Source organism: Dreissena polymorpha, chromosome 3, assembly GCF_020536995.1.
Source record: "Dreissena polymorpha isolate Duluth1 chromosome 3, UMN_Dpol_1.0, whole genome shotgun sequence".
Classification (NCBI taxonomy): domain Eukaryota; kingdom Metazoa; phylum Mollusca; class Bivalvia; order Myida; family Dreissenidae; genus Dreissena; species Dreissena polymorpha.
This window is the reverse complement of record NC_068357.1, coordinates 108614120-108631014: the sequence shown is the minus strand read 5'-3', so window position 1 is coordinate 108631014 and position 16895 is coordinate 108614120. Positions and strand designations below refer to the sequence as shown.

Below are 16895 nucleotides of genomic sequence, written 5' to 3'. Positions count from 1 at the left end.
TTTCACCATTACGAAAATGTCAAAACGCTTTTTCGTTACGCAACAATTGAATGCGTGTGCATTCTATGGAAAAAACACATTTATGCACAACAGCATACTGTAAATAGATGGAACGTTACAACCACTAAAGCGCAATCATTTACTCGCCTTCCACGGTAGAATTGTGAGTCCGACGCGAAGACGTCCACAGGGGAACAACGATTTTGTAAACCCACAATTTAACCACACTATATCAAATTAAACTCATTATTATATTGTACATATTACAAAATTGGGCTGAACCTCAAAACTCCAATAATTCAAATATTAAACTTTATTTATCAATTAATCAAATTTATATTACAACTGTTTTAGTAAAATAAACTTTCACTTTTAGTTGTAACATCAATTAATTATTATTTTTTTGACAGCTAATTCACATGTTTAGATGCCACCAGAAATTGGATATAAAACATAGACCGGTACCTAACCAACACATATATCCTAAATTACGAAATTTGTATCATTATGACTAACAATGTCTCTTATTGATTGTACCTTTTCGTCTTCACTTGAAGACTTTTCTAACGCAACACGTTTTCAATTCAATGTAGTTACCTTATTTTTAAATGGATTCTGTTGAAATTTGGACCAAGAATAATTCACACAAATATGGTCATTCCTGTAAATAAAATTGAACTTTAGATTTAAAAAAAAAATAAACAAATTAAAAACATCACTTCAAAAGTCGAATTCTCAAAATCGTACAACTTAAAATAATAACAATCTCAAAGTCACACATATCACAAATTCGGGAAGCTAATACCTTGTATGGGATGTTTAAAATTTAGTTGAAGTTTAAAGTGATGCTAGAGTGATCCGACTGAATACCTTGTTCAATTTAAATGGATTTAAATTGTTGTACAAATCTGGTGTGGTTAAAAAATAAATCGACTTTAGCCCGTTGTATTGGATGTGTTCAACGCAATTTAAATCTTTTCTTTGACCGGTTGTCTTGTCTGAAAGGATCTAAAAGATAACAGCAATTTATTAATTCTAAGACTTTATTTCGAGCCTTATGATAATTAACATTTGTGTCATTAAAGTAATCTAATTCATGATCTATAACGTGGATAAAGTCACCACAAAAACAAATATTTCAATAATTTCACAGATTTATCAGAAAAAAGAATGGTGAGTCAGTATTTGACCAATATAAAGTAAGCAACGTTAAGCGGAAGTCTTTAATAAAACGTTCAAGTGCAACAAAATTGCCATTCGAGTCAGCAATAAAGTTATGTGTTTCACTTCTTTATATTTTATACTATGTGCTCTTTGATATAAAAAATACCTGTTCCTCTGGAATTTGCTGAACCATAGCATTGATAGCCCAATTCTGAATAAATATTATTATATATATTGCGGTGGGGGGGGGTAAATGTTTGTCCTGCAGACACTATATATTAGCTTTTAATTATTTAAAGTAATTAAAAATATTTATCCTATTTAAAATATGTATCCCCTTTATTTCCCATATAATCGTCTACAGTTTAAAGAAACAATGTTTAAATTGGTAGTCACTTAGTTAAAGATAGAATACTGATGCAAAAATCAACATCACATGCCTTTGAATTGTTATAACAAATAAGCACAGTGGTATTAACTGGAAAGGTATCTAGACATAAAAAGAAGATAATAAACAACAACAGGAGATGAACAGAGATTAATATTAAAATATTAGTCATGCGATTTAAAGGAATTAAAACTCATTCGGATCAAACTATCAATTTCAATGCAACAATAAAACAACAGTTTACATGTACTTTAAGCTACATGTTCAGTGAGACAGAAAGTCACCAAAACAATACAAAAATACACATGCATGTTAAAGAACAGTGCTGAATATAAAAACATCATTGATAAGTATTTGACAATTCGATATTGCGAATAATATAGCAGCCTTAAACAATATGAAAATATAAAAACAAACTAAACACAATGAAACTTGTTTTGTATAGCTCAGCACCATTGACCGGCACTTGTTAACTAGATAAGCATTTAACATTGAACGCATACATTGTTCCCTTTATTCACATTCAGTTTTATTCGTGCACTTTTGCACGAGTGTTATGTGGCAATAACACTATACTTAGCGAGAAATGAAATAATTGATTACAATTGCTTCTAGTTCGCAAATTACTTTAATCTTCGTAACGGTTCACTTATATATTCATACAATCAGGTCAGTGTCAGATTTATATTGGCGAGCAATATGTCACATGATTACTTGGCCTTTTAGTTTTTATACTTTTAGCAGTAACTGAAGTATGAAGTTATGTATACTCTTATATTGTGTAATCAAAACATATGCATACACAGTAAATAGCAAAAACCTAGTGTAAGGTAAATTTTTTAATCTAACTACAAAAAACACTATATTTTTATTATAAGGCATGCATGTAGGGCGGTAGCGAACTCAGTGGTATTAACATTTGAAGATATGCAAGCAGTATGGTATAAATTCCATAAAGAAGGTAAATACAAAAAGTGATACGTTGCAAATAAACGTATAGAAAGGTTCACAAGTACGTGTGAAGATATTTACATAGGAATAACAGGTAGGTAAATAGGTGCTGAAATAGTCTGGTATCTAGGTCAGAACGTACGTAGGAAAGCAATTGTGTACTAGTATATAGGTGATTGCTAATAAGGTTGATACAAAAATTACACAGAAAGTAAGGTACATGGGCATAAAACAGACAAAAATGTAATCAGCAGACGTACTATGGTGCGCATTTGTAACTAAATATAATGATCGTAAAATGAAATATTCACATAAATAGCTCCAATTAAAAACTCCGGTTATGAATAAAGGATTCGTGGTATACTAAAAGAAACATGATCTTTTGTATTGTGGCATAGAACTGCCTTACCATAAACATTCGAGATAGTTATAACGTTAACCACGTATCTTGCATCTTGTTTGTTTTCACAATAGTTTTCTTTGTCAGTTATCTTTTACTGATAAACTCTCATCTGGCCTGAACGTGCACCAAACTGACAAAAGTATTTAAGTTAACAAAAAGATTGTCACATTTTAATTATAATTGTTGTGTTCTTTTTTCTCCGATCAGTATATTAAATTGCAGACATTCTTTTCATTTAAGAAGGCTCTCGTTGTCTCGAAAGTGTCAAAACGATGTCCTTCAGTTTAGAACGCAATGATGAATTTTCTAAAATTCTCTGGACATCTGAATCCTTTTCATATTCCACATCGTTGACAATCACGGTGTAACCCTTCAACCATGCTGGCAACTCGCACTTTATAGGAGCTAGGATAACCACGTTACCATCGTTTCGATCCTCAATCATGTCTTTTATCATTGCCACCCTTTGTTTAAACATCCCGGTGGGATTTGATTCCAAAGCTATAAGGAAATGGTCAGAAGCCTTCATCGCGAGCGGAATGCCTTCCATTGTGATTTGACCAGGCGGAACATCTACGGCATTCAATGTTACAGAAAGCCCAAGGCTTTTCAGATTCCGGAGGAGAATCATGTAAGTTTCTTCAACTCTAGCATCTTCACACAAAATATAAATGTCAAACTTCTGCCCAATGTCATCGTTTTCGTCATTCTCTGTTCCACCAATGTCCTCATTCGTGTTTTTATTGAACTGTAGAGCATTTTTAAGCCTAAGTTGTGCCATAGCATGTTCTTCTTTTATTAAAGATTGTAGTCCGCCTTCGATATGCACATCTATATACAAGTCCTTGTCAATTTTTGTGCGTCCATCCGGCAAGCACATGATTGTATCAAAAGCAAGGACGGCATCGTCATATCTGCCCAAACTGATAAATGTTTTTATCATTTCGGTCAAAATTTCAATTTTCTCACCTGTTTCTTTAACCTTTTTTAACAATTCTTCATAGACGTCAATTGCATATTGGTAATTTTCCATCTTATCGTAAAGAAAACCAATATCTCGCAGAATCTCTGTAGTTTTCGCTTTGCAATTAAGAAAATCTAGAAGAGTCGGAGCGGCTTGCCAGCAGTTTTTCAAAAACGGAATCTTGGCAACGAGATTGCAAGAAACTTCTACAGACCGCTTCAAATAATATTGCATATCAAACTCTTTTGACTTGTCATTCTTGTCTAAAATGCAGTAAGCAGCCTGTTCGTATGAATTAGCCAAATGAAATAGAGAGCATTGCTCATCTTTGATGACTTTCTTAAATATATCATACGCTTGTTCAGAATCTTTTATTTGACGAAGAAATAGTCCTTTGTCGTATAGAGCAGCTATATTATTCAGTTCAATCGCTTTATCCAGGTTATTAAGAACTGCGTCGATCGTCTTTTTAGAATCAAGATTTGTATCAATGAAAATGACCTTCTTTGGACTTTTAATCATATTTTCGATTGACCTGTTCCTCGGTAACTCGCTGGTAGATCTTCTAAATGGCTGATTCCCGCGCCCACCGCGGCGACCTCTTCTTCGCCTGTTGCTGGAAGAATAGTAGCGTACGTTTGATACTCCGGTAGCAGCACACAATTTACTTGGTTCTAATTTAAGACTATCCAGCTGTTCTTCTAGCTGTTGAGCATCCGAGTATTGCGAATGCTGTTGTAGTCTACGTTCATGTTGATGAGGCAAAAAGCTCATTGAGACAAACCCTGAGTCTTCGTTACCACTACCAAGAGATACAGACCGATTGATTTGAGGTTCTTGTCGACAAGGTCCAGCTGTATAAGTATCTCGTCTCCGGCTATTTCCGTCATGTAACTGTCGTTCATGCCTTCCCCTGCCGCGTCCTCTAATGTGATTCCATTCTGGACTTTTCATTTCTAAACACCGTTTCAGAGATAAAGCCAAATGATGAAGACCATACGAGTTCGGTTTTATAGAAACGGCTTTCTGTAACAAATCAATTGATAAATCTATTTCGTTAAAGTATCTATACATTTTTCCACATTGTTGTAGTACGAATACGTCGTTGTCGCATATTGCATGCGCCTCATCTATATAATGTCGTGCAGATGTATTAGTGTCACAATCGGGAATTAAATCCTTCAATCCTCTCCGAAACAACGTTTTATTTCTTTGCACGGAGTACACCAAAGAACCTATTTCTGCTAATGCACTGGCGCGATACCTTTGTATTACCTTATTTATACCAGTGTCAGTTAAAATAGGTACTTTTATCACATTCTCAAGTAAATCCATAACTGATCCATGTGCTTTCTGAGATTCGCTCATCTCGACCGGCTGGATCGTGTTGCAAGGGTGCAGGAGCCTTCTCTTTGTGAGAGCAAGACCAAACGTCCAAATACATATATGTGTTGTCCATTCAAGCGGTTGATTGGCGTCAGTAATTCGAGAAGCACTCTCAATAACGCTTTCAAAACGGGAAATTGCTTTGGAATACATCTTCATTCCACAACGGGAGAAGACATACGCAATCTCGGCATCAGCCTGTGTAACACGGTATTGTTTCTCCATTGCAGTATTTACTTCATGAATAATGTCTTCCACTTCAATAAGCCGCTCTTCTTTATCAAGAAAGAAATTCGCTTTGCACGTGAGAGTAATAATGTTTGATGGGTCAATATCGAGCGCCTTCTCGATGTATTTCATCGTGTTTTCTTCGTCACCGTATATGTTATACATGAAGGATAACATGTCACACGCTCTTATCTCTTCCAGTTTGGATCTTGGTGAATCTTCGTAAAGAAAAACGTCCAATTCTTTTCTAATAGCATGTTCAATGTCTGAAGAAGTTTTCACTATTTTCCGTATGTCACTCTCGTGTTTCTTTAATGAGGGAATGCCTTCTAATTGTTTCGATAGTTTTCCTCGTAACTCCATTGTAAACCTTTTAGAACGTGATTGAATCACTCTGTAAAGCAAGTTATTCCAAATCAATCTGATTTTTTTTATATATATTACTACAACTTCGACAAGTTATTCAGATGCACACAGCGTTAAAATCATTCACGAATGGGTGAATTTACACACTCGTTAAAATCATTCTCGAATGAGTAAATTAACGCACTTCGTACATTTTCTGTCGTGAGGTAGTACTTTGTTAAACTGTTTTTACAAACAAGAAGATATGTTAAAGCTATGCGCGTCGACTAAAGCAAAATTAAAAACGTAATAACTGCAAACACCGATTGTACTGTGAGTCATAGTTTGGGATCCCATCATTTCATACATTTTTTTCAGAACTAAGATCAATAATCAGCGATATAGACAAAATATCTCCCAACAACAAGTCAAATGTTATTAAACACAAAGCTGATAGTTAATGTAAATGTACTTAATTAATTAATGCGTGTTAATATTAAAAACGAGCTTAATAAAGCGCTATTATAAATACCCTTACCACAATGATAATCCAAATTTTATGTGGACTTTGGCACCCCACAACCGTTAGTATGGTGGAGCAGAGGTTAAATGAGATATTGGTTTGCGAATAAAAAATTCAGGTAAGCTTTTGTTGTCTATCATCGTTGTAGAAATCTATTTTCAAAAGTTGACAACATAAACACATTCAAACTTTTTATTTTCGATTTCTTTCACTATCTGTGTAACGAATTTGCTGATTTCTCTATGTTTAGACTAAGCTTATATTAACTAGGGCTCGATTGGTCATTGTCGGCTCGGGTACTTCGTAAATGGACCCCGGGAACTCTTAAGTATACTTAAATGTACCCCGGGTACGGAAAAAAACACTTAAACGTACGCGGGAATTCTAACGCTAAATTGGTCGTTGTCGTTTTTTTTTTTCTAATTAACGGTAAGTATGTTCATATTGATGTCAATATTTTGTAAAATAGCCTCTAAATTATCGGAACTCATACTCCAAAAAGCATGTTGAGGCAGGTTTTGTTCAAAAAGAATTTTGTTTCGTATTCAGTAGCGCGTTTTACGACATCGGGGTTTGGGTGGGAATAAAATTCGGGTATAGTCTAAATTTTCCTGGTACGTTAAAATATGGTTTCCGTACCCGGGGTTCATTTAAGTATACTTAAGAGTACCCGGTGTGGATTTAAGTAGTACCCGAGCCGACAATTACCAATCGAGCTTAACAAGGTCCATAGGTTCTTTATTCGAAAAAAAAACACACTGAAACAATGTGAAGGTTGATACTTAAATTCCAGCAAAAATGTTATGGTTCATATTTAGTTGTACTACCTTATACCTGTACATCAGTTCAAGTTTTATCCGTAGGTAATGTTTTGTCATAGACTCGCTCCGGAATGGGCTAGAGGTTTGGGGAAAAAATACCTAAATATTTAGGTACAAACAAAGCTGAAACATTAATAATTCCGCTTAAATCAAATACCGTACCGACCATTTTTATTTAAAGTTAACTATCTTTAAAGGATGACATTGAACAGCATTGTTTGATTTTGTGGAGATCTGGATCACATTTATCTGGGTTTTACTGTAACATCAAAGAAAGTGGTAGCTGTTTATGGTGTACTCAATAAACTACACATATGGTTTATAAGTTTATTATACATCCATAATACATATATTATCAGACAACTTGATAGTGCGCGTGCATGTGGTGAACGCTAGCAATAGACTGAGTAGACTGCGGAGGCTTGTATGTATATTCTAACAGAGTGGCACTGGGTATGACTCATGCATGCAATTAAATTACGGTTACATCCTTTCTTTTTTACAAAAAATAGACATGATCTTTAATGTACTAGTAATTTGTAAAAGTCATTTTTATTTGCTAAAATCCACACAACAAAGATGTCTGAGACAATTGTAAAATAAACGTCTTTTCAACGTCTTGTTAGCAACATAAAAATAACGTCTTTTTAAATACGTCGAAAAGACGTGTTTTTAGCGATATAATAACCCAGCAAACGTGAGACGTCTTTTAGACGTCTTTATTTTGTTGTTTTACGGTCGCGATGTCGCCGCCAAATAAACAACATTTTTTCAACGTCTTTTTAGCAATATGATAATAACGTCTTTTTAAAGACGTCGACAATACGTCTTTTTAGCGAGGAAAATAATGACGTCTTTCAAAATACGTCGAAAAGACGTCTTTTTACCAAGATAATAATGACGTATTTTAAAAGACGTAAAAAAGACGTCGTTATAACGTAACACTATAAAGACGTCTGAGAAAATTGTAAAATAAACGTCTTTTCAACGTCTTTTTTAGCAACATGATAATAACGTCTTTTTAAAGACGTCGACAAGACGTCTTTTTGGCGAGATAGTAATGACGTCTTTTATTCACTTGCCTTAAATAAAGGACCTACTAATTGTTTATAATAATAATTCAATACTACTCCAGCAGCTGGAGTTTCACTTCTTTATTTTAAAATACGTCGAAAAGACGTCTTTTTACCGCGATAATAATGACGTCTTTTAAAAGACAAATACGTCGTTTTAACATAACACTATAAAGACGTCTAAGAAAATTGTAAAATAAACGTCTTTTCAACGTCTTTTTAGCAACTTTATAATGACGTCTTTTTAAAAACGTCGAAAAGACGTGTTTTAGCGATATAATAATGACGTCTTTTAAAAGACGTCGAAAAGACGTCCTTTTAACGTTACTGTATAAAGTCGTCTGAAAAAGTCAATTGCTTATTATTATTTTTTAGTTTTGATCATGTTTGTTTTCTGTGTTGTGCTGTTTTATAAAGTATTGTTCTATTATAGGCAATTGGTCATTTTCCTTAAAGGGATCTTTTCACGGTTTGGTAAATTGACAAAATTGAAAAAAGTTGTTTCAGATTCGCAAATTTTCGTTTTAGTTATGATATTTGTGAGGAAATAGTATTATTGAACATTTACCATAGTCTAATACAGCCATTATATGCATCTTTTGACGATTTAAAAACCTAAAAGTTATAAAGCATTGCAACGCGAAACGATTGAATAATTTGGAGAGTTCTGTTGTTGTCGTTTAAATTTACGAAACTACGAAGATTGCTTATATAAGGTATAAAATGCGTCGTGCATGAACACTCGGCAGAATAGCCGAGAGGGCTAATGCGTTTTTACTCCAGGACTCCGGGGGTCACTGGTTCGAGCCCCGGTGTGAACTACATTGTTTTCCTTTTTTAAAATTTTATTCTTGATTTTTCAGTGGAGCTTTTAAGATCTTTTTCTTTTAAGATCCAAGCACGTATTTACACGGATGGTTATGGTTAGATTGGAGTGCGGGTTTTTGTCCTACCTAGCAAAACTGTCGATTTCGTCCGATTTGTCAGTTTGCTTTTCTTAAACGGTTGAAATTCGGCCAATTTTTGTATGGCCAACGTTTGCAGATGATATTTAGCTACAATTGTATATACAGGTGTATACATTTTAAACGATAATGACTTTGTAATTTGCACTTTTGTTGAATTTGTGACATTCTGCCTATTTGAAATGTTCAACGCCTTGCCTATGCATTTCCAGTGGTGAATCTTCAAGGTTGTTCTGACGGACCACAAACGATAGTTTCAGGTACATACTATTCCTGAAGTTGTTTCTTTGGTTATCAAAATGCTATTTGTACTTCGTATTTTTTACACTTTTATAACAGCATAAAGTACTAGTTAGCAGTAGTTCAATACTTTATGCAGATAAACTGATAATTTGAATTAAATGTGTTATTCTAGTGACTATAGTATATCATTTAAATTAAACTGCCATAATATTTCAGGTTTTAAACCCGTACATCAAAATTAATAGCCCTGAATATTTGAAATGTTAACAATAATGTTTGTCGATGAAAAAGTGAATATCTTGTTTTAATAAATTAAAAATCTTGGGATATTTAAGCAAATATATTTAAATGATCATTACTAATCTTAAATGTGTACTTTTGCATAAGCTGTCAAGCGAGTCTTTCCGAACTAAACGAACAGTGAAATAGAGTAGCTGTCAAGCCAGTCATTCCGAACTAAACGAACTGTGAACTAGAGTAGCTGTCAAGCGAGTCTTTCCGAACTAAACGAACATTGAAATAGAGTTTTTGATAAAAGATTTGTTCGAAATGCCAGTGACCGTGACTGCCGTGAGGGTTGGCGTACCAAGCCATCAACGGTGACATCAGCCATGGCTGAAGAAGATCATAATGATTAGTTAACTTTCTATGTGACTGTTAATTGCATTAATAGTTACAACTAATAAGGTTTACAATTTAAATCTTAACGTATACACGTTTAGTTATGACTTACTGTGTAAGCCTGATACTTAGACTGCCTTTTGTTGCATTTTATACATATATTCTTAAATATTGAGGCGTTAAATAAATATACTAACATGAATAGAATTTAAAACGAGAAATATTGAGAAAAAAGTTTGCCTTATCGGGGCTCTAACTGCTGTGATCACTCGGAAATCCGGACTGTTATAAGAAGTCTGCTTTTATACTTTAGTTATATAAGTGATCTACGTGTTGTTACAAAATTTAAAGGAATTAACAGAAACTAGCTATTCCAACATATTCCATCATTTCGGGTTTGTAACACTTTATTCTTTCATCAATTTCAAATAATCACTAATCATAAACTAAACTGTATTTTCAACCGTCTACAGCATATAGTGTCATTTTGACAATCTGTGAACAATGCCCTTCGGGGCGAGCCTTCTCTTTCTTAAGCCAAATTTGCATCGATATATAAACAATCTTGTTATGTTTGCTATGTTATGGGTTTTAATAATGAAAAAGATGCAGCCGAATATAAATTTCTTAAACCAAATGTTTGGTTTAAACATATTTATTCAATAATGTGTTTTACAACATAATGTACACGCATCTAAAGTTTATAGGATTGGAACGATAGCTAGGCCAGTAGGGTTCCTTTCCTCAATGGTATATTTACAAAACATAGTGGCGGTATTTGCATTCTAAACACAAAACATTTGAATAATCATTCGAGTTTTAACAAGTTTATATGTATGATTGGAACCAACATTGCTAAAATATGTTGAGACAATGTATTAAGAAAAAGCATATTGCTGGTGTGATTATGATCGAAGAAATTGATTGTGAAAACAAATGTTAAAACTTAGAGAACCGATAGTTAACCCACTCTGAACCATCCTGAGCCTTCGATGAAAATATGGACTGCATCAAATATTGCATAGTTATCTCTGATTGAAAGATTATCATCTCTGTACAAGTGCGGAGTGATATATCCGTGTATTGTTCTATAGTTTTGACTAAAGTTAATCTTATAACTGCATAAAATGGACAGACCAGTAAAAAGTGAGTAGTGTCCTCTATTTTTCCGCATTGACAAAGTGGCGATGGAACCAGATTTCTATCAAATAAATGTTTATTAAGAGAACTACTATTAGTTCTTAGACGTGTGTGCAGCACTTGCTGTCTTCGCTTACCATAATAGAACAACGGATTACTACGAGATTTGTTAAGATCGATGGCCTTTATAAAATCAGATATGTTATCAACAAGTTTTGCTTCGTCTGGAAGTGAATTTCAAGCAGCAATTGTTGAGGGCAGGAAGGAATGTTGGTACAGAGAAGTCCTAGTCCGAGCACCATCTAATTGGGATGACTTACGCAATGATCTTGTAGATCGCTCGCCAACTGATTGTGGGGACAGTGAGGATAAATATTCTGGACTAAGACCTTTGACCTTTTTAAAAAAAAGAATGAGTTTGTGCTTGGACCTTCTTGTGCCAAGAGTTTCCCAGCCAATTTCGTTCGAAAGTAAATTTAAGGACACAAGTCGGGTACAGCCGGAAACAATGCGGGCAGCTTCAGTTTGAATTTTATCTAAATCATTTTTTTCATACATTGTACAATTATCCCATACAACATCTACATATTCTAGAATAGGTCGAATAAATGTGAAATAAGTTATTTCAAGTGATCTTCGGTCAAGGCGAAAACGAAGTTTTTTTAGAAGGTTGACACGTGACCAGGCCTTTAATTTAATACATTCATTGTGTTGATGCCAGCTTCAATAATTTGACAGAATAATGCCTAAATGTGTGTGACTATTCACTTCGGGAATCGGAGTAGCGTACATATTGATAGGAGTATGATAGGGTTTGTCCCTCTTACGCAATATAACAAGTGATTCTGACTTCAATGGATTGAATTTTACCAACCATGTATCGGCCCATTTTGCAATTTTTTCTATATCGCGCTCTAAAACAGCGACTGCAGAATTAGGATTGTCAACAACGACAAATAAACTAGTGTCGTCTGCAAATAAGTTTATATGAGCTTGAATGTCATTAACAATGTCATTTATATATACAAGAAATAATAGGGGACCAAGAATGGAGCCTTGTGGAACTCCAGCCTTGATTTCGGCTAGGGAAGATGAGGCCCCGGGAAGCACTACCCTTTGACGCCTTTGATACAGGTAGTGAGAAAACCAGTTCAAAAGTGTATCTTTGATACCGGCGCGTTTTAGTTTTAATATAAGGCCACTATGCCAGACTTTGTCGAATGCTTTGCTTATATCGAAAAAAACCACCCTTACTTCCAATCCAACATCGAGTGCTTTACAAAACGTGTTGTAAAGGTATGTAAGCTGGTTGACAGTAGAGTCACCTGGCATAAATCCGGATTGAAATCTTGTGAAAAAATTTGTATCACGCAAAAAGTTAAATACATGTTTAAAGATAATCCGTTCTAGTACTTTTTCCATGGTATTCAGAAGTGAAATTGGGCGATAATTCGAGGGAATGGAAACGTCCCTTTTTTTTGAATATTGCACAAACGTTTGACGTTTTCCAATCATATGGTACTGTTGACGACGACAAAGACATATTAAAGAGATCACAAAGTGGTTGACTTAGTTCATGCTATGCCTCTACAAGTCATTTGTTATTAATACCATCAGGGCCACAGGCTTTACCCAAAGGCAGATTCATAAGAACGTCCTTAACTTCGCAAGCGGTTATTACTATAGACGAAATTGACTGTTGATTTTCAATCTTTGCCAATTCCGGTAAAACGTGACCAGACTCATCTAAAGATGTCTATTGAGCGAAGAAATTATTAAGTACTTCAGCTTTTTGAAGTTCATCAAAGACCAGTTCGCCAGCGATGTTGACAAGTGGGGGTAAAGTTTTACTAACGTTGACTGTTAGGAAAGATTTCAGGACTTTCCACCAATCACGCGAGGAGTAATTGTTGGATTTTAGTTTGAATGCAAGAAAGTCGTAATAATTTGATTTGGCGTGGCGGACAAGAGAGACTACATCATTACGAAGTACACGAAACCTAGTCCAATTAGATGTGGAATTCGTTGTTTTAGCGTTCCTATAAGCACGTTTTCGTTTTCGTATTTTTAGTTTTATTTCCGATGAGAGCCATGGCGGTTCGGCTGGGCGAACAGTGACCTCTTTGCTTGGTATACAATCAGCTGCAGTGGCAAGTACAATGTTAGTATGATTGTTAGTAAATGTATCGATATTGTCACTATATACGTTATTCCATTAAATATTTGATAAATTGCTTCGAAAAGAGCCGTAATACCCTGAGTCGTACTTTCAAATTTTACGTTTATAACATAGCGATGATGGTCTTTTAAATTTAAGAATAACGAATACGGGACAGTGATATCTTATAGTTTGATCAAGGAATGGTTCACCAACGACAGAGAAGATGACAGACTCTTTGTTTGAAACAAATATGAGATCAATAATAAATGACGAAGTTTCAGTAAAGTGGGTGGGATCCTGTAGACATTGGTCGAGTGCAAACTGTTGCGAGATGGAGTCAATTTTACGTTTAGCCTTATCAAATTGGGTGTTTAAATTAAAGTCGCCCAAAACTATAATGTCGTTAATGCCGGTATCTATTGCCAGCCCGATTGAGTCTTCAATTTTACAGAAATAATTGTTATCTGAGTTGGGTGGTCTGTAAAAAGTTCCGATTAAAATTCGTTTATCAGAATGAGGTCGAACCTCCAACCAAATTGCCTCAAGATTAGTTATCTCTAGATCTGGTCTTCGAGTAAAATGAATACCATCTTTGACATATACAGCAACTCCGCCGTGTGCATTTTGAGTTCGGTCGCGGCGGACAGGTAGGCAAAAACCTGGTATAAATAACTGGTCGTTATTAATGGAATCTGAAAGCCACGTTCCGGAGAAAGTGATGATATCAAATGGTGTTAATTCTGCAGCTAGCAAATCCAACTTATGAAGAAGACTGCACATTATAGTGAACTAGCGACAAAATGTGAGAAGACTTTAGAAAATTGGACATATCTAATGATGAGTAACTGTGGGATTCATGTGATGATGAGGAAACACTAGCTGATGGCCCGGGGTTTGGGTGGATATCACCGGATATAATCAGTAGAAGACAGTGTAGCCATAGGCAAAGAGTAGACACAAAGACTGCTGTATTCAATCGAAAAAAGAACACGATATTTTGCATTACTTTGTGACTGGTCGGACTGATACGTACATGGGTCTGTATTGTCAGATGGCACTCGGACATGGAATCAATATTAACAGCCAAAGATTTTACAAACACGGGAATATTAAAGATAGCGACGAGATAAAATAAGGTGATTGCTAACGGCAAAAAGTAGTTGATGCGCAAGATGGACATGACAGCTATTCTTGTCTGACCTTTGCTCATGATATACGTAGCAGGAGCAAAATGAACATGTAAACGGCTGTCATGCCAAACAAAATAAACACGAGCAGGGAGTAAACTCTGGGAAGGCTCAATATGGTCAATATGGTCAAATTATCGGTTCCATGTAGAGAAAAACATAATAAAAAAAGCAGAAGTACAAGAAATAAGTAAAAAGTGCAAAAGAAAAAATATATTAAGACGTAGATAAGAGTTTAAGGCATTATGTAAAAGGGCCGGTCATTCAACATAATTCGTAAGTGCTGTAATAATTACGTGAATAGCTTCTTGAGAAGCATAGATGTGGTTAAAGGCATTTGTAGGTGTATAAATGAAAGTAACTGCACTTAATAGGTATACATGATAGGAATATACAACGTAGTAAGAAGCGATAGAAAGCAAATTTGATACAGAGTGAATAGTAAAAGTGATACAAATTATGTAACTTACAAACATACAAGATCATTATGAACAGTATATAGAAATAAATGATTTTTCTTTTTACAAGTTGCAACAAGGATATCAGTAAAACTGATGGATGCTGCCCAATGATGCTATGTCGATATATGGGTTTATTGTGTGGAAATAAGTGTGACCTTGAGAAAATCTATTATTAGCCTCAGTGACCTTGACCTTGACCCCAGTGACCTCAAACCTCATCAAGAGGTAGAGGTCCATGCGAGGTACCTACATGCTAAATATATTTGAGAGCGGAAAAGTATTAAAGGCGCTATGTGAAACTGCAACCAAAGTGTGACGAAAAATATATTATTAGCCTCAGTGACATTGACCCCATTGACGTCAAATCTTATCAAAAGATGCCAAATATGCAAGAGAGCGGTTAAGTATTCAGGGCGCTATGAGATGTAAACATTCTTGAATGTAAATAATATACGGAACTGAGATCAAAATATATTACAGTGTATTACAGACAAAGACAAAATACGTACACATTTATCGAGCTTATTACATCAATTAATGGACTATTAATAAAAAAATGGGCTGTTATATTTATCGCTCTTTTCAGGGATGCATAATACCTTTGTATCATCAATTTAATGTATTCTGATGTGTTCTACTGCATATATCATGTTGTTACTCAAATTGTATTTGTTATGTACATAATGTTGTTACTTACACATTATAAAGAGGGACCTAATGCGGACTTTATGGATTGTTTGCCATTTTAAAATTGTAAAAACATACTGGCAGTGAATAATCAAATATACTTCAACACCTGTATCAATAAGGATGTTATAAAAGCTATGTTCTAATATTATCTAATGAAATGTAGTGTAGTAAGCCTTAAGACTGTTTATTGTTTTGTTAAGGATAGAAAGTCTAAACGAGGCATTTATAGACTACAGTTATAATGGTTGCGATTATTTTATTTATTGGATATGATCACACATTTTTTGCTTTCAGACTTTCTATTGTATCGAATAGGTAGTCTAGAATTAGGCATTAACATCAGTATATAAACATGTCATTGCTATAAAGAATAGTATGATACATTTACTTTATATTGTCCTACAATACAAAGTATCAGCCATACGGAAAAAGAACTTGAGGATGTGGTTTCAAAGATTTTGAAGTACGCGTCTGACAGAGAAGGCGGTGTGGGCCGAAGGCTAGAAAAAACCCTCACCTAAATGTGCAGTCAGATAGACTCTGGACCATAACATATATCATTATGGAATGTGTAGTCACACCTTGGTTATTCCCATTTGATTGCTAAATAGCAGGTCAAGGACCACCAATCTTGCCATTGTCATTGCCCTTTTGTGTTTAACACTTGACCAGTATGTAGTTTATGTATGTACAAATATAAATACTTAATTTAAAATAAAAATCTTGACATTTCATTTGTAATTTTATTGGGATATTCAATTGCCTCATGACATATATCAGATTCTTATTTAGAGCACTCTTTAAAACATTTACAATTTACGTTCCCTCTTGGTAATTGTACCTGTTTGCATTTTTTACAAATACGTTTTTGGGTGCATGCACTTAATTGTATATAGCAACATATGTTTGTCTTTAGTTTGCATTGTGTTTAATTGTGTTCAGATATGTAACTCAAAATGTGACAATGCTGTGTCGTGACTTTGTTATTGATTATGTACTACAGTGCTGTATATTTAGATAATCTTTTCAAAGAAAAAGGTAAGCTATTCTGCTTGCCGTGTGTATCACGTTCGGTAGGTTTTTGAGTTGGCTTCTAAGGGCTGACTTGAAGGATAATGAACATAGTTTTTGGATTATACTGTACCACCGCAAACGAGGCTTGGCTTCATGAACACTTGCAA

General features: G+C 34.7%; 2 protein-coding genes across 2 annotated transcripts in view; one reads left to right on the top strand and one right to left on the bottom strand.

Moving 5' to 3' along the window:
• The window catches only part of LOC127870950 (E3 ubiquitin-protein ligase RNF166-like), a 194950-nt gene that overhangs the window by 131432 nt on the left and 46623 nt on the right, over positions 1–16895 (top strand). The gene's annotated exons all lie outside the window — the stretch shown is intronic.
• LOC127870943 (uncharacterized) lies at positions 1026–6421 on the bottom strand. Its single transcript, XM_052413535.1, has 2 exons — positions 6368–6421; positions 1026–5878 (listed from the first exon to the last, which is right to left on the bottom strand). Exon 2 carries the CDS (start codon positions 5845–5847, stop codon positions 3142–3144), a length of 2706 nt encoding a protein of 901 aa, XP_052269495.1. The 5' UTR covers positions 5848–5878; positions 6368–6421; the 3' UTR covers positions 1026–3141.